Genomic DNA, 24,571 nt, shown 5'->3' with positions numbered 1-24,571 from the left:
TAAGACACTTCTTTAAATACATATTTTGGGGTACCTAGATGGCTCATTCAGTAAAGTGTCTGACTCTTGACTTCAGCTCAGGTCATGATCTTAAGAGTTCTGAGACTGAGCCACATGTGGGGCTGTACACTCAGTGTGGAGCCTGCTTGGGATTTTCTCTCCCCTCTTCCTCTGCCTCGCCCCCTGTGCACTTTCTCTCTCTAAAAGTAAATAAATAAAGTATTTAAAATATATATTATAATATATAATATGTAGCATATCTATATACATATCTTATATAAATAACAAATACAAAATTATTGTTATTTAAAATTGTCCACAACCAGTGTATCACCAAAATTTGTATTTTTCATACCTGATTTAAATGATTTCAAAATCTTAAGTAATTGACAACAAGATTATATATATGTGTTTGTGTGTGTGTGTATTTATGGATATGGCAATATACTGTATATATATGTACTTCAAAATATGTATGTAGTCTTATAAATATACATGTGAATATATCCCATGCTAACTCTTAGATTTTCAATATCATTTAAGTCATCCTAGGAAAATCTACTGTGATGTTATATTCAAATATGTCTAGCTGCTTAAATTCTACTAACTGATACATCTTACTATGTTATTTTCTTGATATTAAGATGTTATTAACTTTAAGAATCACTTTCAACTGCACAGAAGAAAATACATGTTAAACATTTAAACTGATTTTAAGTTCCATACCAATTTCAGAAATATTAAAATGGAAAATATGACTTGATATTGAAAAAATAGAACTATATAAGGCATATCTAAAAATAAGATACTCTCTAAAGAAAATATGTGAGATTTTTAAATGAATAATGAGAGCTAACTGATATGGTACAAATTAGGACTTGCACTGTGAATACCAGCAGCCCGTAAATATTAAATCAAGCAAGAAATTGTGTGTGTGTGGTGGACATACACACAATAAATGTGTCATGGTTTATTAATTTTCATAAATCGTCACCATAGAAATTACAAATTATTCGCAGTAGAGTTAATTCCAAATAAGCCAGGAAGCAGAAGTTTCCATGACAAATAAGAACAACTATATAAAATCCTACAGATATATGACCCATAACACATTACAAAGCATTGATTTCCCAGAGGCTAATGTAAAACTCATGTACCCAGTAACAGTTCTATTTTCGTATCCTCCTATAACTCAAATCTATTCATGCTGCACAATTACTTTTCCATAACAATATATTTTAGTTATCTGAGTATTTCATCAGTAACAACAGGAATTTTTATTTTAAATGAGCATCTTTGGAGGCATCCTATTATTTTCTTTATGATATTTCAATATCTTGGCCATTTTCTAAAGTGTAAGATGTTTTTTATTGATACATCAGACAACTGTATGCTCCAAAAAAATTTTTAAATCTACATAAATAGGAAGAGTTGCTGGGGAATTTAATTTGATGAACTGGATTACATTTCTGTCTCCAAGGACTAAACCCTACACATTGATACATTGAAATGTTCATATTAAAAACAAACAATAATCTCAAAAGAAGTGAATTCTTTTGCTTAAGAGAAAACAACAACATATCTACTCAACCGATTTTTACTGAAGAAAAAATCACTATGTATAGAAGGGCAGGAATGGAAAGAGAACCTGTCAAGAGGGTTCTTGTGCATGGAGAAAAGGAAAAAAAAAAAAAAAAAAAGAATTAACCAAAGAACAAAACCTAGACATTCTATTTTTCTTAGCTCTAGGTTCTAATCTCAGCTGAGATCAGAAAAGAATTTAGTCTGATATGCTCAAACAGAAATATATTTTATCCATACACCGAACAAGAATGGTAGAAGTTTTTATCCAAGGCAATGCAACAACATGAATTAGTAATTAGGATCTTAAACAGAGATCGGGGCTGGTTTCCACACATCTATCTACTTTTTGGAACAAGTTTTTATTTCTTTGAAAGAAATGGGAATAACCTCTGGATTTTGACATCTAATTACATTTCTGACTATCCTTTGTCTGCAACATGTATGTTTCCCTTTCACTCACAGTGGTCACTCCTGTTTTTTTCTCAAATCTTTCAAACTTGTGTCTTTCACTAAGCTGCAACTTGCAAAGGAGTCCCTTCCTCATTTACATCTCTATTTCCTTCAAACTAGCACCATCCTTTGCGTTTTTTAGACCTTCATAGGAGCCATAGATTCTTCCTAGGATTTGCCTAGGCGTAAACTTTAGATATATGGATCAAACTACAGACATAAATATTTCAAAATATTTTCATTGTGAAATAAATATTAAGAAATCATTGAGTAAGGAGAGCCAGAATGACTTACCTAGACAATTGTCTTTCCGCAATGGCTCTCAAAGTGTGGTATGTAGATTAACAGCACCAGCATCATCTGGAACTTGTAAAAAATGCAAATTTCAGGCCCTACCTACTGAAACAGAAACTCTGGGCAGTGGGAGGTTGGAGATAAAGCAGGGGGAGGTAAAAAAAAAAAAAAAAAGCAGGGGGAGGTGATTTTTACACATGATAAAATTTGAGAACCCTGTTCTATTGTATTCCAATACCAGACATAATCAAATAATACTTTTCTTAGTTCTAAAACCACAATATTACCCTCGTGAGGAAAAGCATTTTCTAATTTTTTCAATAAAGCATGTAGCATTTTCAGAACCACTCTGGCTAATATTTACCTGATAATTTTAATTAAGAATTGAGCTGCTGCAGGGGCGCCTGGGTAGGGGTCCCAGGGCATGATCCAGGGGTCCTAAGGCGGAGTCCCCCATGAGGCTCCCTGTGAGGACCCTGCTTCTCCCTCTGCCTGTGTCTCTGCCTCTGTGTCTCTCATGAATAAATAAATAAAATCTTCAAACAAACAAACAAACAAAAAAGAATTGAGCAGCTCTATGCCAGGTTTTAAAGCTGTTGCACTGTACTTCCTCGTTAAGAATGAGGGACATTAGTAGGACAGCATGGGAACACTTGAGCCACAGATAAAATCACAGAGGTTGAGAAGCCTAGGTGGCTCATGGTTGAGTGTCAGCCTTGGGCTCATGTAGTGATCCTGGGGTCCCGGAATCAAGTCCCACATCAGGCTTCCCTTAGGAAGCCTGCTTCTCCCTCTTCCTTTGTTTCTGGCTCTCTCTCTGTGTCTCTCATGAATGAATAAATAAAATCTTAAAAAAAAAAAAAAAGAATCGCAGAGGTTAATGGGGTCAGTACTTCACAGTCATCGAATCTTGCCCCCAAAGTGGTTTGTTGTTTTATAACTGATTTTTCTCATGTCATTTTTTTCTCCAGATACCTTTATCAATGAATGTGTCAACCTTTCTGGCATACGACCAGCCCACAATAAGTTACTGTGGGGTGCATCATGAACTTCTCTCTCATAAGTCCTTTGAAACGAATGCACAGGAAGATACGATGGAAACACACCTAGAGACTGAGGTGGATCTGAGCACAATCACAACAGCTGGCCAAATCAGTGACCATAAACAGCAGCTGGCTTAACTGAGCTAATCAGTAGCCCAGGGTTGCCACCCAACTTTGTAACCTCCAGGACAAAATGAGGAAGATTTGTTCATTGTGGACTCTAACAGCAAAACACAACAAAAATCCCCTGTGAAACAAAAATCCAAGATTTATTCATGAAATAAAGAAGACATGAATTGTTTCAAGTCTACACTTTGTAATTAGCTAAGTTGTGCAGTATTTTTTTGACTTAAACAGAATCTGACCCTGAAAAAAAGAATCTTTTTTTTCAAAACTCATCCTACCTACCTGTAAAAACTGTACAGAGCTAATGTATTTTTCATATTGTAAAGTTTCAATTATAGAAACAACTGGTATGTACAGTACCATAATTTAATTACATTTTACTTTACAAACTTTACACATTTCAGTTTCTAAAATTTTAAATTAACAAAAAATTATTTCTTGTGTTATTCAGAGTTACTCAGTTTTGTAGGGACTGTTTTGTTACTGCTTTCGTGCCCAGAAACCTTGACTCTAAAATTCTGTGCTGTGCGAAACATGCACGATTTTTATCATGCTTACTGCGTAGAATTTTATCTACTTGTTCCAGAAATAATACATTAACCAAAAAGGATTTAATTGTTGAGACTTGTAAGAAGTTCTTCAATTACATAGGCAGGTTTTTCTTATAAATGAAAAAAAATCAAAGATTTTTTTAACACTTCTTCTCAGACTTAACTGTTGCCTTGAATTACAGCCTAGTTTCTAAGCAGTGAAATGTAATGATAAAGAGGGATATTTTAACAACATATTTCTGAATGAATTGACTCATTATTTCATTCTTTTGAGCAGCCCATTGTTAAGGGTAGGGGGAAGCACGGACAAAACATCACTGAAACAAAGGCCGTAACCACAGCAACAGACTTTGATACACTTAAAAGGTGCAGCTGCCAGTGACATAGAAAAACTTGTTAGATTTCATTATTTTCAGGCCAAGGTGGGAAGGATAGAGTATAATAATTGTACACTAGCAAATTTTCTCCTAATTAACTAAAGTGGTTTACCTAAAAATAACCATCAAGTCAGTGCAAAATGTGCGTGGATTTTAAGACAACTTTTCATTTAGAATTGTGAGGCTATATTTTGGGAACATCTCAAAGGAAATATGTGAAATTCTTCACTTTATGTGCTACATCAATTCTCTCCTGGGGAAGAAGTCTAAACATTGATAGCTCATTCGATATAGATATCAGCCATGATGGAGAACTTTATAACTCAAGTAAACTGTAAACATCCTCATATGTTCTCAATTGTTTATGTTGCCATCCATAATGAGATTCACCTCTAAAGTTTCTGAAAAACAACCCAGAGTAATTTGAAGCCACCCGAGATAATATATTGATTATGTAATTGTATTATAAGTTAATTTAAATGGAATTATGAAAACCTAACTTTTCAGAGGCTGAAATAATCAACTTGTTTCTGCTGTTTGCTTGACGCAGGTTATTGTTTGAAACTGTTGTTATTTTATCTCTGGTATGCACACATTCTTTTGTGTGTTTTTTAATATAAAACTACAAGTTTCAATTGCTATTGCACTAGGAGAAATGCTTTTTTTATGTTGTCATTTTGTATTCATAACATCAAAAATAGGTTGAGCAACAAGGGTCAAACGTAATCAAAAACAATGAAAAAAAGAATCTGTCAAAAACAACGTCAAACTTTTAATTTCTTATTTCTTCCAAAGACATTATATCTACAAAAGTCAGTCTTATGCGGATTTATCATGGCAAATTGAAGAGCAGCTTGAAGAATGAACTTAAAGATTTTATGTTGAAAATATACACTCAAAAAAATTGGAAGAAGCAAACTCTTACTAATTTAAATGAAACTAAATGTCTCAGTACTTGTATCAATTACTGAGCAAACCAGATTTTGTAACACATTTTGCATAAATTATTTGCTATTCAAAATTTTTTGTCATTTTACACCTAATTTTAAGTTTTATTTTTTCCAATCTCTAATTTCTTTGCAATATATTATTGTCAGTGTAGTTAATCCTTTACATTGAGATTTTGTTTTACACAGCAAATTTATAGAGGATTAATTATAAATCTATTATTGTGGGTTTGAAATTGGATGCAAAACTTTATTTATTATGTGAATGAAAATGTCATTTGCAATTTTTTTCTCAGAAGTTGTCCTTGCAAAGATTCAACATCTTTTCATTCACATAAATAAACATTTTATACCTATTCCCGGACATTTTCAAATTAATAAATAATTTTTAGAAATATAAAGTTCCAGGGAGCCTCACAAATGTATGCCCTTGATATCCTGAAGCAAACTACTTTCTTTCTTAAACATTTTAAATTCACCTAAACAACCATAAGTAGAAGCAGTCATCTTAGAACCACAGCTCTGTGTATCTGAAGACTTAATACAGTAAGACCAAATAAACTAAGTTGGGATTTTTCATATTTGAAATTAAAACCAATGGATATTTTACAAGGAAAAAAAAAGAAGAAGGTGCTAGTTATTTGTTTATTTTGTCATGTTCAGAGCCACAGGGGTGGGTAGAAAAGAGACCGAAAACTTATTAGAGGAAACTATGTCTGGAATCTTTATCATACATTTGCAATTTATATATTTGTGTCTAAACCTTAATTATAATCTATCTTTTTCAGCATTCATTAATCTCCTATTTCCCCTTCCTAACCACCCTGTCCCCAGGTCTCCCTCCGTGTTTATTGCTCACTCACTTAAATAACAGAAATGTTGATGTATTTGGAGTTGAAAAGTGCAGTTTGACCCAGCATGGTTACAATATAGCAGTAGCTGCAGCAAACAATAAATTTATGCAGTATTTTGAGGTTTACAAACCACATTTTACATAAATTATTTCAGTTTGTCTTCATAACCACCCCCATGAAGACAAATTAATATCAAAGAAGTTGAGACTTACTCAAGAACACAAGGCTAAAGTAAAAGCCTTCTCTCTGATCAGAGCCAGAGACTTTCCAGAGATAGTGAACAGAATGAAAAAAAAAAAGTTTGTCATGTTGTTTAATTCCTAATTTAACTCAGTTCTTCTATCTGTATAATATATGAGCTAAATGAACTCTTTCTGTGTGCTACTCTGGGCTCTCACATTAAAACTCTTTGTTCAAAAAGTACAGGAAGTCATAGATTTCTTAACATATTATATCATTTGTAAATGTGAAGATAAGTTGCTTCCAAGAAGTGGATATATGTAGACCCAAGGTATGGACATAAAAATCAAGAAACACAAGGAAAGAAATCAAAGACCATCTAAATTGAGATTGTGTGGGTTATAAAACAGATCCATGGTGCGAGGTTCAACACATGTTCAACTGAACACATGCTCAATTCAGAGCTAATTGGGAAGACCTTTATATTTTTTTTCTTTTTTTTCCTTTTTGTGTCTCAGCAAGAGTACTTTTTAAATTGTGAATTCTTTTTTTAAAAATTCTGAATTCTAATGCCTTTCTTAATAGAGAATAATTTTCTCTATTCTCCTCCTACTAAAAATGAAATGAGGGATCCCTGGGTGGCGCAGCGGTTTAGGCCTGCCTTTGGCCCAGGGCACGATCCTGGAGACCCAGGATCGAATCCCACGTCGGACTCCCGGTGCATGGAGCCTGCTTCTCCCTCTGCCTATGTCTCTGCCTCTCTCTCTCTCTCTCTCTCTCTCTATCATAAAAAAATAAAAATAAATGAAATTAATTTATTCAAATTGATGTATAGATGCCAAACATATGCTAACAGGCAAACAAAATTTTATTGATCTGCTCATTTTTACCAAATCTCTATCTCCAGTCCCTCCTGAATGTTCTAGAAAAATCGTAAAACCATATAGATTTTAATATAAATTATATTTTTAGAAGGAAAGAAAACTTGTCTACATTCAACTATCAACACAAATTTCATGATACTATTTGAAATCATATCAGACTCCACAAATACCTTGGAAATAGCAATATCTCTTTGCAAAAATATTTTCTAAAATAAAACCACTGTATATGGGGTAAAGATATTTCATTTTGTCTGCTCCTGACTAGAAAATAGACAGCATCTCTCAAACTAAACATTCAAAATAAGTAAAGAAACTGAAAGCATGATGATGCAAACTATTAGTATGCTAAAAGAAACAAATCAGATGTGCTGGGTAGATGACAGCGCACAAAGGAAAAGACAGTGGGACAGGCAGATATTTGGCCTCATGAAAAAGGGTGAGAAATCTCTAAAGCAGATACAGTAACATCTGTATCTTACACCAATATACCTCTTAATGGTTTACTCTGGGTAATAGTATAACAAACTTTTAACACATAAAAAGTTCCACAACCTAGAGGGGTGGTTATGCAGTAAGAATATGGATGCTCTGGTCTTTCAGTAAGAACTTCTAACTACTGCTATGACCTTCTTAATGCACCACAACTGTCCCTAACTAGAGAGGTACCAAGACAGGGAATCCAGGATCCATGCTTTCAAAACTCTTACAAACCCACAAGGGTAGAGTTGACTGACAATAGCAATTATGTTTCATTTTATTATCAACTATAATGGGGAAGAAACACTTAAGAATACACCAGAGTGGCGATGGGTTATTTTTAAAGCTCTTTCATGCCTTGCATTATGATTTTATTGTTAGATAAGAGGCTGCTTATATTTAACATTTTTAAATTTAGGGTAGAATTCATGTTTTAAAAAGTCCACAGCAGACTATTTACCTTTCTATTAAGAACAGTGACCTTAAAGCAATAGAATGCCTCAGCCACCTTAGATTCAGAAAACTCTTTTGAGTTTCTTCCTCCTCTTTCCCAAACATTTATAGATTTTGTTTTATATGTATGTCTTACTTAAAAGCTAAGTGAAAATTGGTTTTATATAAATCAAATAAAATTGTAAATGCATCAAGGGACCTTGTGATAAAGGATCCTTGAAGTAAATCCTTTTTTTTCTAATCTGAAACATCACCCACTAATTTATCTTTTCTAAGCTGATTGCAATATATCTTGTGTTATATAACACAGCACCCTTGTACGACATGGCCTTGAAGGTTCTATGATGCAGTCTTTGCCACAGGCTATATAAAAAGAAGGACTGACTCTAGGTTTTGAGCACTGTAGGATGATCATTTTCACTTATTGAGTTTATTTGGATTAATGTGAAAAATAATATTAAGACAACATGGATGGATAAATTTGACAGGAAATTTTTTCCTCCTCTTATTGGTTTAAACTTCTGCTACCTATCATATCTTCAAAGTTACTATTATGAGCAAATCCCTGGGCACCTGGCTATCTCAGTCAGTAGAGCATGGCATTCTTGATCTCAGGGTTGTGAGTTCATGCCCCACATTTGACAGAGAGCCTTCTTAGAAGAAAAGAACAAATTCTTTGGGTCCATACCAAATTTACTGAATCAGAATCTCTGGAGCTCATTTCTGATGTGTGCTAAGTTTTGTAAAATACTGTTCAAATGAATTTACTTTCACTAAGTCATTCAACTGCTTTTTATTATAGTCTAAAATTAATTCTTGTGCTTTCTTGTGCCAGTGTGATCCTAGTTTGCTAAGCCTGGCTGAACAATTTCCTGACTGGAGGAATGCAGAACAAAGAACAACTATACATAAAATGGGCAGGTTGTTTCTTGACAGATTATGTTGTTTATAAATTTTGCTCCCCATTAGCTCTTTCAATAGAAGTATACGAAAACAGTCTTAAATCAGCTGGGTTATTCACTAAACTAAAATTTATATTTTCTCCCATGGATAATAATAAAATAGCTGAAAGGTAGAGGTGGGGAAAGAGAAAAGAGTTGATTTATGATCAGCTCTGTGATCTCCTTATCTCATTCTCAAACCATCTTAGGAAATAGGTAAAATCACCATTTTAAAAAGGAAAATAAGTATCATGGTAGTTGAATAACTTGCTAAAGTTCATGCAAGAGAGTCAGATATTCAAAACTAGTTCATCAGACACTAGGGATGTGCTCCTATCACCCCATAAGCACTTTTTTCAGAAGTGAGAAAAGACCATAATCAATATAATTAGGCTCATACATTAAAACAGTGTGTCTGAAGATAGCAGAGAAAGAATATACCTTCCTATTCAGAAACAGAAAAAATTGCTTAAACTATTTTGCACCTGCAGAGATTTCATTCAAAATCCTAAATCAGCAACTTTAATGGAAAGAAATGTTCATTACTTTCTTGAAGTTTTATATATTGTTTCCTTTATTTTATACATTATTCTAAGAGTGGACATTTAAAAGAAAAAATTCCTGAAAAGATACTCCCAAATATTCATGTTGTATTTTCATTTCCAATTTTCCTAGCTACATTATAAAGCTATAACAAAATATAAGTCAGTTTCCACAATATAATCTTCAACTGGCAAAAAATGGAAGGAAGATTATCCATTGAAGCAAAACCTCTATAGTCAATAAAGTAACCACATGCAAATGACAACTCAAAGAAAAACACCAATAATCTACAGTCATAAAATGTTAACTGGCAATGACTTGGCTTGGGTTGCAGGATATTTCCTATGAATGATTTTATGTAGGGATATTTTTTAAAGAGAATTTTTACTTACACAAATGACATGTGTAATGGGAGAACACTACATAAAGGAAGCAAGAAGATGACCTTTATAATAACATAGACCTTGCTTGTTCTATTACTCAAAACACCATATACAGTTTAAATAAAAATTTTTTTCTTTGTTAAGGCTATGTAAATGTTTTCATCATTATGTGCAGGTGACCAAATACATTTTGTATATTTATTTTTAAATTCAATCTTCAGGTAAATCTGCCTTGGTCTTAGCTATTAAATGATTTTTTAAGTCTCTTGATTCCATTAGTATCTAAAAAGCATTTTATTAAACCAATGGGCTAAAAGCCTCTTCTATTTCTCCCTGAATTTGCACCAGCCCAAGGTAATATAACTGAGGAACTACATTAGCATTTTACTCTATCATACTACCTGAACATGTAGCATTCATGCAAAATACACTTGTCCACTTGTCTTTTATAATCCATGTGGTATTCAAGAGCCAGTGAAATAGTCCATAAGCCACATTTCTACTAAAAACTAGCATTACTATAATTGTGAGAAAAGTATGCCCTACATTTAAACAATAAATCCAGAAAGAAAGAAGCTCTCACACCTAAATCTAATACCATTACATGTGTTCATTCTGCCGCCACCACCGCTATACAAAAATTTTACCTGAAAATCTAGAGTAATTCTGATTTGGGGAAACAAAGATGACTGCTGAGTTGAAGATTTGGTGAAAGATAATGAAGAGGACAAAAAATTACACATACCAAAAAGGTAAGTGAAGGAAATGTGATTTATTGACATTAATCTACAAGTAACTTTTAAAACTAAGACGAAGAATTAAAATTTCAATGACATTTATGCTAACAAATGTCATAGTGAAAGCCAATATGGACACTGTGAGCCACAGATATTTGGCTGTGGGCATAGAAGCACACAGATATTTGTGATAGCGATATAAATATCAAATAATAGACAGATGGATAGAATTAATTCTACCAAAAGAGAAATATTAAGAATAAAAATTAGTTTAAGAACTATCACTATTATTTCTCCAGAGAGAGAATTAAAAGTCAGGATAAAAGATTCAAACTAAATACAAATGCTTTTTCAAGATCAATTTTGAAATAGCCTAAAACTATAAACCCTAAATTGCTGCTTCAACCATATGAGTAATTACATTAATTCACATATACCTAGTCAAATTCTGTTATTGAGAAAAAAATTGTATTTAAAATATACTCCATCTGTTCTTACCATTTTATTTTATATCAATGATATATTTTCTCTCAATTACAGATCCATAAATATAATGTCCTAAACAGTCTAATGAAAATGTGGTGAAAGACTGGACCAACTCTGTCATTCAGCTCTCCTATAAGGCAGTATTAGAAGAGCATATCCACCACAATGGAGAGCTGGAAATACAGTTTCTGAAGTCCTTTCTAGCAATTCTTGACCTAGACACTGGTAACATTCATTATCTATGGGTCTCATTTCATATTAATTTATAAAGTAAAGGATTTACTGCCTTGAGATAAGAACCTATAGATAAGAGCCATCCCAGCTCTAGTCTCACATGTATAATAGATCTAGGTAAAGACACTGAACTCTGAACTCTGCTATACAGAAAACTACTTGAGATCTTTGTGATGTCAACATTTTTTTTGCCTTTGGATTTGATGGTATCTTAAGTTCAGTGATATGGCTATTTCACAATGAATCCTTGTCATACTTCATCATTTTATGAAAGAAAAACATAAGGCTGGGGTAGTGGCCTTTATTGACCTTTCCTTTGCCTTTGATTTCAGTTATGGGATAAAACTGTGTGAGCTCAGTACGACACCCTGGTACTATAATAATGAGATTGGAAGAAGAGTCTTCTAATGGATAAACACTTTATATAAAACAGAAATGTAGTTTGGGATCACATCTTTTTAACTTAATGATCTAATATGGTTTTCAGATAATGCATGCCTTCTTGCTACTGAGATTATAAATATTATTGTCTATAACGATGACATGTTTTTTTGTCATATACTTTCGCTTTCTGAGGACAGACCTTAGATAATTGATTATGCGCCATAACTGCCACCAGGGAAATTTCTACTTAATTATTTCCAGAAAGAATGACTTAATATTGAGCATTTTAAGATAAAATGACTAACACTTAATGTTTATTTTTCCAAACATTTTACATCTATTCATTTAATCCTCATTAATATGGTTAGTAGGATTAATGATAACCTTATGAAGTAAGTACCACTGTTATCTCCTTAAGCAGATAAGGAAAATGATGCTCAGAGTGATCATATAACATAGAGCTACTAAATCGTAGAGAAAGAATTCAAATCCAGATGATAGATATACTGACAAAGTGACCGCTACTAACTGCCCATATTAAGTCTTCATAAGTCCAACTCTTAAATTTAAAAGTCTATTCACTTAAAGCTATAACTGAAGACATTTTAACAATGTAATGGATGCTTATTACATACCTAATCTATGCCTAGTGGAAGGTAAAAATCTTTGAGAGATACAAAAGATTATATCATATATTTCCTATTCTCAAGGGACTTATAGTCCTAGCAAAAAGATATCCATATTAAGAAAAATAAATAAATTCCCAAGCTAAATTGAATACCTGCAAGAGCACATAGCAGTCAATGGATGAAATCAAAGATAGCCAAATTGTTGAGGATAACTCTGGGCAAAAGTGAAACTGACATAGAATTTAAGACTGGGCAAAATGAAGAGAGCAGGAAGTGAAGAAAGAGTACTATATTTTTATATATGGACATCTATTATTTGAATAATATTTATTAGATTCATGCTTGTCTGGCAGAGAAATACCAACCAAGCTCAATTTTTATCCCAATTGCCTAAGAATTCAGAGCCAAATCTTACTGTTGCCAAAGCAAATGTTTTGGCATTTCTATTTGGGCATAAATATTTCCCACCTTTTTGTCTACTTTCTACTTTCTTATTTTTTATATTCCTATAATATTCATTTTATTTTACCTTTCTTTTGGGGGGAGGTTTAAGTCATATTAATTTTTTGTCTTATATCAGTTTCAGTAAGATCTTCATAAAACATTTTGAAGACTGATTCAGGCAACTTCATTAACTTAAAATAATTATGTGAATTAGATAATTTCTTAGAGGTTAATAACATAACATTCTCAGTCAAATAACTGTTGGCATCATGTGAGTAAATGGCCTATAAATATATTGAGCTTTTCTTTTTTCAGCCTTTTTAGTCTTTAAGTTAATATTGGCAAATACTAGCCAGAATTTTTATCCCAAAGAGCAAAAACAAAAATGCTTTGTGATTGCCACATTTCACAAATAAAGAAACTAAACTAGAATATGATTAAATGGCATGATCAAAATCATTTTAGTTATGGAAAACAGACTCACCACTGAACCCATATTTACTCACTATTATTTTTTGCTACAAAATATTTTATGAACATATCAAAATTTAACAAAATATGCAGAATTATTTCTGCCTTAAAAGTATAGACAATTGTCAATAAGGCTGTTACTTTTTTACAGTACAGTCAAATAAGGTGGAGAAATGTTCTCTTTCCATCAAAGTTTGCTTCATATTTGGACAATTCACTTGCGGCTAGCTGTGTGTTCACTTGATAGTTAACAAATTTTCGTTCACATGTATTTATTCAGTGTGCCTTTCTTTTGTATAATGATTGTCTTTTATATTATAGCCACAATACTTTGGTGTTTTTAATTAAATTCAAACAAATAAGTATTTATTCATTTATTTAGCTTTTACTAATAATATGCCAAGGACTGAGATAGGCAATAAAGTGATCAAATGCTTAAAAAGTGAGTAAATGATTGTAATTTGATGTGATTATTTCTAAAAATGAAGTCTGAGCATGATGCTATAGGATGGAAGGGGAAAGAATGATTAATTTTGCTGGGAGAAAATCAGAAAAGCCTCAAAATAAGTGTATTTGAAACCCTGGACTCTAAAGATTGCCAGTCACATGACACACACCTGTCCTGCAAGTTCCGCTCTCCATTCCTAATTAGTTTGGTATTTTAGATTTGTGCAGATATTAGCTTCTGGAAAGCTAAGACTCCAGTAGTTTCTGGGTCTGGTATTTTCCTCAGATACCTAACGACTTGAATTTGTTTTGTATATAAATGTTAAGGAAGGCTCTTATTTTTAATTTTCCCCTCCCACAATCTTATAAATTTAATCCTCAAATCAAGAGCATTCAATTGAGCCATTCCATGATAAATGCGGGACATATGCAATTTTACTAAATAAATAAAATAATAAGTAATAAAAAACGTCATGGATTGTAAGAATTTTTTCCTTTTGTTTATTTTTAAGATGTATTATGCAAATCCAATCTCTGTGTGTCAAAAAATCTATACTGCAGTTCTGACCTCAGGAATATGTGAAAAAAATGTAGAAGAGGTGTATTTGCCTGTACAATTTAAGTTTTCACCAATTACTGGTTATGACATGACTGCTATTAAAGTGAATAAGAATTAGGTTACACATAGAGTCTTTTGTATTTTATTCTGCTGCTATCAAAAGTTCTTTAAGAAAATGAAAAAATATTAGTAAGATGGTCAGATCATCTGATATGGCAATAATCATAGTTGCTTTGGTAGCGTTCGGTATCCCTAACTCTTAACCTCCTTAAATATGTTTTATTTTCCTTAACAAACACATCTCTTTATAAGAATACCATTATTCCCAAAGGATTCTATTGTTTGTTTGTTGCCTGGAGCAATTCCTTACTAATAATCCTCCAGAATGCACCTTGCATTAAGGTGAGCCAAAATAGGAAAAGTAAATTCAGTAACTAGTTCAAGGCATGGTTTTCTGATCTTCCCCACTTAGGAAAATAAATATTTTTTTAATTTTAGAATTTAAGAGTATATTGATATTAATATGAAGAGAGTTCATCATGAATAATACTATTTTAATAAATGCCAAGAATCTTAATATTCTTCTCCTAAAATACTCTTGTTGATTATGAAGAGTGTGCTTTATGACAAAAGTGGCCATGAGTATCTCCAATACGTGGAAATGTATATCATATACAATTATTTTTCAAAAATAAATTATATATAAATTTTTACTCTAGATAGTTCTCTACAGTGTGGCCCATGATATATTGTAATAAATAAGCCTATGAAACCAAATTCATTAGACTACCACAATTTGTGCTATATATACCTGAAACATCCTTAATGTGAGTGCTTTAAATGTTATCTTTAATATGTTACCTATGTACGGTCTATAATTAGTTAGTGACCATAAAATTATAAAAGCTCTTAAGTTTCTGAAGTTTCATGACTATCCTTAATTCCTATTAAGAGGCAGCAAAATCAAATCTGAGAAACTCCAGTTGATTTACAAAGAAAATTAATGTGTTTTTCAATTCATGTGGCCCTGAATCTGTTAGGACTAGTGTAAAACACTGATATTTATATTCCTGAGTGCAATAGGAACAGGATGGAATGGTAATGGCAAATAATTGGACACTCTCCTGAAAGGCTTTGAGAAACACTATTAGATCCTCACCGGCTGGTTAGAAATTCCATGCTCATAGGGTGTAATGCTAGCTAAAAGACAAGGCTTTGATGATATCCACCATTCCTTTTCAGGTTTATAACCCATCTATTTTCAAAAGGACTTGTGACAATTTATAGATTAAAACATCTGCATAATTAAACACTTTGAGCTAGTGATCATTAGGAGACAGGCTATATTTTAGAATCGCTACTAAATTTCTCATAGCATATTAAATTTGCTATAAGTTCATTCCCCCATGAAATCTTGCTTTGAAAACATTTACTAAAATAGAAGGAATATGAAAATGAGAAAAAGGGAATAAATAGGCTAAAAATTAAAGTTAATAGAAACTTACAATGACACAATTCTAAATAAAATGGCATAATTTATCAGTCCTTTGAATTATGAGAAATAAAAGTATATTCAATTTCTCCATCCATCAAAACACACCATAGTTGAATTTTATAGAAAAGTAAACAGGCAATAGTAAGTTTTAGCACCGAAATAAACCACAGGGAGATTAATACATTATTCTCATTATTTTACTCTTCTTCATGTCTGTCTTTTTTTTTTCCTTTTCTCCACCTCTCATTTGAGTGATATATGATAGTACATATGTGCTTGACATAATGACAAAAAGTGACAAGACTTGGAGAGTAAAAGCTTATATTAATTTATCTTATGAATATGAATTGTCCAATTATAACACATTATATAGCTCTATTAGCTTACCAGAAAGTATAAGTAAAATTATATTTAACTCAGGACCAGATTTGACAATCAAACCTATATGGTGTAGCATCCTTTTTTCAATAACTTGAATATCCCAGAGCTTAAGAAATTTCATACAAGTTTTAAATCTTCCCTTGAAAAAAATATCTTTTGATATTTTCATGAAAGCAGTTCTTTGCTTATGTTTGGATATTAGGGCTTCTATGAATCCCTTTAATAATCAGATTTGGCTTTATACGACTGTACATGTGGTATTCTATTAAAGATCTAGAAACTTGTTAATGAGACTTGCTAAAAAAAAACACTAAAATATCTCTTAAAATTATTTTTGTCCAACCAGTATGTAGTAGAAAGTTGTCCACTTGAGTGCATTGACATGTGGTTAGTGTAATGGATAGCAGGATAAAAAGAAAACCACCAGAGGACATTTCCATCTCTCCCCAGAATCACGATATCCCAAACAACACACCAATCTCAGGAACACCAATATAATTGTTTTAATATATGAAAAATATCAACATTATATTGATTATGAAATTCCCAAATAGTAAGGTTCTTATCAAAGCAAACCCTGAAGCATTTAGGATTTAAGCTATTTCATTCTAACGGGGAAAATGTCATTTAAAAATAAGGGTAACAGTTAGTAATAGATTATATGTAAATCATTCCAGCATAGTATTTCAATCATTTCAGTATTTTTATCTCCCCCCAAAAAGTGTCAGAAATGAAGCATGAAAAGCTGTTAACTGAATCATTCACACATTGAAAAAATGTTGTTGTCTGTTCTTCCAATGGAAATAATGAACAACTGATTTATTTATAACTGTTAATTATGATAATATACCTTCATTTTCTACTCTTTCCAGTATATTATATAAATTTTATAATTATCTTATTTCATACCCGATTTGAAATCATATGCTTCCATAAAAATTTCTTCTTTCCCAGGTTTTTCTTTAATTTCTTTTGGCTGCAGTGTGATTAAAATGTTTTAACTGATCTAGTTCCTTTGTCTTGTTTTCTCTTTCAATTTTCAGCCTTTTCTGCTAATAGAATTGATCCACACCTTAAATTTATGCAACTAGAGACAAAATCTGAATCTTAAGTAGATGCAGAATACATTTATATAAGCACTATAGAGTGAATCTTGTCAGCACTTATTTGATCAAGTTTGCCTCGTTTTCTTTCTGAAATGAGGGGAAACAGATTAGGTAAAGGTGATAGAAGGCCGGTTTGTACTTCAGCGAAGGAATTCTTGGCTTTAAGAATCAAAGCAAGAAGACATTTTATCCTATTTTCCAATATTTTTTAGAGTAGAAAGAAACATTTCCCTTAAATTTTCATCTCTAACCCTGAAATCAATTTAATCTTTCCTAGACATTCAGTTGTTTTGTTTTGTTTTAATTTTGCTGCATAACATGCTACATATACACTGAACTCTGCCCTTCACATGTAATACTGGTCCATATGAGAAAAAGCCTTTGGGGATATATGCTTCTACATTTTTTGGAACCATCATATCATGGAACACAATTTTTAAAAGAACACATGAGAATTGTATTTTAGAGCTAGATCCAGGAATAATTACCCCTGAAAAAGGGTTATCCCCAGCAATGCTAGAACCCTGTAACACATCCTAACTCTTTTACATCTCAGCTCAGAAACTCTGAGCTGGGTTATACTTAATAGCATGGCAAACAGGTAAGCTTTCCTGTTGAGTGTCCTGGCTTTCTCTTTTCTTATTTATTTCCTTATATTATTTAATTCTTATATTGTTCATTTTATTTCATATGTCTTTTGTTATAAGAAGTTTCAAATTATTTGAGGGGAAGCAAAACTTATAAATAAGGAAGTAAACTAGAGTTGCTATTCTGGAAGCATTTTAGATTCATATTGCAATGGCAGTATAATTTGAACTTTGGAATGCTCCTTTTTTTTCTTTCTAGACTTATCCCCATTTTCCACTACCCCATGATTGAGTAATCAAAATTAAGGATTTTCAGTTCCTTAATTTTCATCTTACTATAAACTGTTAAAAAAATTACAAATCTACACACATACTCACACAACACACATCTTCTTTAATATACCGCTCTTCAGATATAAAGTTGCTAAGCAAAGTAGGACATATATTTAAAGATATTTTCCACTAGTAGAAACATTCTCAGGTGCAGTTTAAAGAGGCCAATAAAGTGTATTTTAAAATGAGCTAACTAGGGTTAAAAAGGAAGCTCTCAACAATTTTTTTTTTGTTTTAAAGTATTTTCTTGGTGTAAACCAAAAGTCTATAGGTTGCCATTAAGTGGTTATTGACATTTTCATAATATTGAGCTTTTCCTGGTTTTATTAACTCTTGAGTTAATCTAATTATAGGTTGTAGATCATAAATCATGATAACTATATTCAAACATTCATCTCTCCACCTTCCTAGATAGCCTAAACCCCTAATCCCAGTCCCAATTAAAGGAACAGTAGTTTTTCAAGTACATACAACTTTATCTACACACAAATATTTTCAACATGATTTCATGATACTATTTAAAGTGTATCTTTCCACTTACACTCAGACAATTTGGATAATAAGTAAATTAGATTCTGAAACTTAAAATGTTGGTTTTAGGTGCCATATTCAAAAATTATGAAATAAATATGAATAAAATCTCCAAAATTTAGATTTAAAATGAATGCATTTTCATATTTTATCCAAAATGTAATCATGATTAACTTCAGTCTGTAATCCCTAAAAATTCATGTGAAGAAGGGAAAACAAAAAATTTCACCCATAGCAGCATTTAAACACATTCACTTGTAGCATTTCATGTGTATTTATGTAGTTATACTTTAGTCCAACAGCCAGATTTATAAAGCATGCAATAATGGCAAATTTAAAATATAATAATTCTCAATTGGCATGCAAATCCCACCTTAACTTCAATGTCCTAGAACCCATTACTCCTTAAAGTCAGAGAAAAGAGATCAGATACAAGAAAACGAAAATCAAGAAAATGTATATTAAAATATTGCATTCTGTTCCCAATTATTATATAATTCCTATCTCACAACTTTCTTTGAAAATTAAAAAAAGAGCAAATGGGTATTGATACACTAGCTATATACATAACCAATACACTTAACAAGTTACATTTTTAGAATATAAGACCTCTCCATTCAGTTTTGAATTAAATATAGACAAAGTTCTGAATTACATTTCAATTCTGTTTAAAGAGTATGATCTTTGTAAAAACAAAGATGTCCTCTTCATAGGGTAAAATTAATTTATGAGCCTGTGCAATATAAAAGTACAAATAAAAATCTTATTTAAGTGAATTAGTAAGACTAGTTCATATAAAATATATGTATTCTAGAGTCTCTATAAATTTTTTCTTATTTTTCCAGATGTTTTGTTACAATATAAACATGCAATTGGAACTACATTACTACCAGTATGTACCTAAAGCTAGGTAAGAAATTTGGATTAATGGTTTTTAATTTTTTTCCAAATCCTAAATACTTAAAAATATCACACTATCAGTGACTCATCACAGGCACAGTTCTCAGTAGGGTGTGTGTGTGTGTGTGTGTGTGTGTGTGTGTGTGTGTGTGTGTGTGTGTGTGTGTTTTGGGGAAAGGAGGCCTTCAGTGGAGAGGGATATCACCTTCTATGCTTTTTCTTGGCTTTTCTTTGCTAAGAATCAACAATGAAGAGTGTACTTCAATTATTTCCTTTAAAAAAATCTCAGATTTTGGTTTGGGACTGAAGCTGAGTCTTCTGGAATATAATGCAGGTTTGGGTCAACCCCAACCAAAAAGGTTCCAAGGAGAGACCTAAGTCTGGGAAAATTTAAATGTGGTTATCCCTGAAATTACATTATATATCTAAGAAGCCTATAGTAACCTGCATTGGAGGATCTTGTGTCAGTTCAGAACCCCCATATGACTCTTATCAAAAGCCCAGGTCATGTTGGTGGGAGTTACTTCGGTCTGTACATACTATAGACTCCATCTTTAGCTCAATATTTGAGTAAATTAAAAAATACAACAAACCATCTATTTATGCTTTACCCAAAGGCCCCCTGGATGGAGGCAATTAATCTGACAAGAGTATAAATGAGACAATTATGAACACTCAGGTGATCATGATAGTGACCATGGAGAAAATAAGAGAGAGAGAAACAGATTCCCTAAGTATGCTGTAGATGTCATTTTTTTCAATAACAGACTTACACCTATACTTCTAAAGGATTTGATGATTGGAAACAGAGTTAGGGAGAGGAAGAAGCAAAAACTGTGTTTTCGTGTCCTAGAAACAGAATGAGACTCTCTTCTAAGACAGAGCTGCTTTTAGTTGTTTCATAATAACAGTCCAACTGACACTTGCTAAGTCAAAATATTCAAATACCTGTAGGGAACTTTAGCAGCTTAGTCCTTTCTGCTTGCTTCTTTATATTACTTTTTTAACTTACATTCCTACTCAGTATTGCTACGTGCCTCAATAGGTATTTGACAAAAAACTTAAAGCAGTTATGCATTTTTAAAAATTTTTTCTCCTACCATGTTAAAGAACAATGAACCAAATCCAACTAGATGAATCAACCATTCCCTAGGTATAACTCTTAGAGTTGTATTAATTTCGTTTGCTGCAGTGGTATAATAATTTACTATAAACGTCTTAAATTACAGCATTTGAACATGTGCCAGGAAATAATACTTTTCCCCAAAGCAGATGAATCATGAATCTGAAATACATAATGCGCCTTGAAGGTGCTTATAATTTTTCCTAAGAGTGACTTATCCACATGAGAGTATGTTGACTGTTTGATTTGAATGGTGACCTTCCAACAGTAATGAAGAGCATTTCAATGTTTTTGAAATGTTACTATTAAAAATAAATTTAAGTAGATATTTAAAGTAGATAAACACAGAAGTTTTTCTGATAATGCCTCCTGTAGAAGACAAAAAGGTTAGGGATCAATAGTAATAATATCTTTGGCTTCCTTCCTTGAGTTTATGTAGGACTCTTCTCCTATGTAGACTCTTTTTCTTGTACTCTCCAAAATAGCTCAAATATCTATGAGAGAATTTGGTTGGATTTGAGAGTCTTAGAGCAAGTGATATTAAAGTTAATATAAAGGATACAAACACCCAATGTCATAGAAAAACTAAGTATTATTTAACTACAATCAGTTCAAATAAATTTAATTATTCAAAACCTTAACCACTTAGAAATCAGGGTTGGAAATCAACATATATGCTTTATGATCTGATTTTCATGACTGATATAGATCCATGAGATAAAAGAAAAACTAAAAATCTTGTAAATAACTATAATTTAATATGCATGTATATATACATATTTAATATGCATGTATATATACATATACATATGTATATGTATTTGTTATATATATTGGAGTTTGCTAAATACATAGTGTGCTTCTAGATTTATTTACGCACTCAATACATATTTATTGAGAACTTAACTATATTCAAGTTACTGTTAGGGATTAAAAGAATTAGATTAGATACAGATGGTCTAAAAGAGGCTTAAAGAAGAACTCATGTCAAAAATTCAGAATAAATGAGACAGAAAATTTTAATTACCCATAGTGGAAAACAATAATAATAAAAGCCTAAGCCAGATTGCAGTGGAATGAACAACAGAGTAGAAAGCAGAACCCTGCTTTTGATCAGCTCTGATCAGTGTGACCTTCATTCATCAAGGTCAATTCATCTTTTGGGCTTCTGCTTATCTGAAAAATGAGGGAAATTTAAACATGTGAACTTCAGAGTCCTTTCTAGCTCCAACATTAGATAAAACTCTACTCTATAAGCTTGATTTAAACCAGAAGGTGCAAACCTCATTCTTCACTTGTAATGGCTTCACTGATGAATTGCAATGTCAGCTAAAATGAATTTCATCTCCTTTTCCCTTTCCTGGCTCCAATTTGATAAAATAGCATTGAGGCATTGGGACACACAAAAAGATAAAACTGTATCCAAAACAATGATACTGGGATTATAGAATTATAGAATTATGGTTTCCACACCCTAACATTTTGAAAATAGCTGATGAAGATAAACAATTAAAAGAAGAATTAGACAAGCAGAATTTGAATGAAAACTGGGAGACAACAGTATAAGACTATTTTCTTGTTTGAACTTTTAAAAAACTGAATGCCTGTTGATACTTCATTCATATTTTTTTAAAGTGGAAATTCAATTATGGAGACATGGCAACCAAAGGAGAAAAGGTAAAGTTTTATCATTAATTTGAAAATGTCTTGATTTGAAAAAAGTTTGGTAGTAAAATCAAGGTTAAATGAAATATCATGAAGCTCTGCAATTAGGTTAATAATGAGGTGCCTCAGGGATCAGTGCTAGCACAGGTGTTCAATATATTTATTAATGACTTAGAAGAGTTGTGAATAATATAGAAGCACATTTGGGTAACTTCAAAGATATTTATAGCAATCAAAATGGGTGAATCACTGCTTGTCTTGACCCATTCAAGAGCAATCATTTAACATATTACAGCAAATAATCAACAAGAGCAAATTAATGTGAAGTGGATGGAATCACCCAAGTTTTCTTAATATGCTAACAGCTACTGAAATAATTATTGCATTTCAGGCAAGAGTGAGTAGATCTAAGAAGACATCTGTCCAGTAAACAGCTCTTCATGAAAAAAAGGATATGCAAATACGCTAGAATAAAGGATAATGCAAGAGGATAATGCAAGAGAATAGTTGTTTAAATCGATAAGCATTGCTGAAAATTTTTACACATCAGAACCTTGTTCTAGTGAATGACACATTGAGAAAGGGTATGGTTTTTGAAACCACACCCTGGGACTATCTGGTGTTTTATCTGGCAATATTATAAATGTTTTTTCATTACCATCCAAACCTCTCTGCCATTCACTAGACTTCCCAGATGCCTCTCAGGTAGGAATGAAGTTTATAAGGGCATCCCCTTCCCACCTCCACTTTGCTCTATTCTAAGGGATTGCACTGACATGAACCCTGATGCATTAATCTTCCGAAGATCTCAAGGCTGTAGAAAAATTAAATAGGATTCCTTTTCACAAGGAAGCACAAAACCATTCAATAATAGCATGAATTATCTTAAATTCTCCCCACTATTCTGAGGTTATTTAATTATCATATGCATACCTGGAAATCTGAAATAGTTTCAATTATAATTCACTAATTCAAAAATATTTTGAGTTCCTATTTTATCTAAGGCATAGCAGGAATAAAAAGAATGAAAAGAACTAACAAAATATGGAGCTTGCCCTAACAGAATTTAGAAAGCCATGTCACCCCACTCATGAATTAATAAGCATTTCTGAATCCTGGTCCATATCAAACACATAGAAATATTTAATTTCATAATAAGTTTGAAGTATATTAAAAATTTGTTTAAAGATTTTATACATTTACTCATGAGACACACACACAGAGGAAGAGAGAGAGAGAGAGAGAAGCTGAGACACAGGTGAGGGAGAAGCAGGCTCCATGCAAGGAGCCCAATGTGGGATTTGATCCCAGGACTCCAGGATTACGCCCTCGGCCAAAGGCAGGGGCTAAACCGCTGAGTTACCCAGGGATCCCCTGAAGTATATTAAAATTAATATGAATCAGAACTGTTTCTGTAGGAACATATAATAACATTTTTAAGGCCAAATAACCATTTTATGCTACCACTTATTTTTTTCTACCAGGGGGAAAATATGTTGACTCATGGTATGAACTTTCTCATTTGAAACCTAACTTAGATATTCCTCCAAATTTCAGAGAAAAAGATTTCTACCTATTTGGGACTAAGTTGGCAGGCCAAAGTAATAAGAGTGAAGCCAAATAGGAATGCAAACATTACGTTGTATCTAACTCAGCTCTACAAAATAACCCATCAGTAAATCCATTGACAGTATGGAGATATATGAGAAGCACTGAGAATGAGATTTTTTTTAATTTGGTCAAGTATCTTTACTCTGTACATGCCCAGTGGAAATTTCAGATGTAAACATCTAAAATAATACATCCAAACAAAAATAAATAAAATAAAATAAAATAAAATAAAATAAAATAAAATAAAATAAAATAAAATAAAATAATACATCCAAAGTCTCACAAGCATTTCATAGACTCCCAGAATCCAAAGTTAATTGGGACCTTAAACTTTATTGCTTGAGCCATAAATTTTCTCTAT

At 32.2% G+C, this 24,571-nt stretch overlaps 2 protein-coding genes across 5 annotated transcripts in view; one reads left to right on the top strand and one right to left on the bottom strand.

Moving 5' to 3' along the window:
* Nucleotides 1-3,651, top strand: part of LRRTM3 (leucine rich repeat transmembrane neuronal 3) — a 157,065-nt gene extending 153,414 nt beyond the window's left edge. Inside the window, exon 3 of the mRNA XM_055308931.1 lies at nt 3,300-3,651. Coding sequence (XP_055164906.1) covers nt 3,300-3,509 — 210 coding nt within the window. The 3' untranslated portion in view covers nt 3,510-3,651. The remainder of the gene's footprint in view (nt 1-3,299) is intronic.
* The window catches only part of CTNNA3 (catenin alpha 3), a 1,663,516-nt gene that overhangs the window by 1,125,429 nt on the left and 513,516 nt on the right, over nt 1-24,571 (bottom strand). The window lies entirely within an intron of this gene.

This window comes from Nyctereutes procyonoides, unplaced genomic scaffold, assembly GCF_905146905.1.
Source record: "Nyctereutes procyonoides isolate TBG_1078 unplaced genomic scaffold, NYPRO_anot_genome, whole genome shotgun sequence".
Lineage (NCBI taxonomy): Eukaryota > Metazoa > Chordata > Mammalia > Carnivora > Canidae > Nyctereutes > Nyctereutes procyonoides.
Note: the sequence above shows the minus strand (reverse complement) of the source record. Positions and strands in the feature narration are given on the sequence as shown.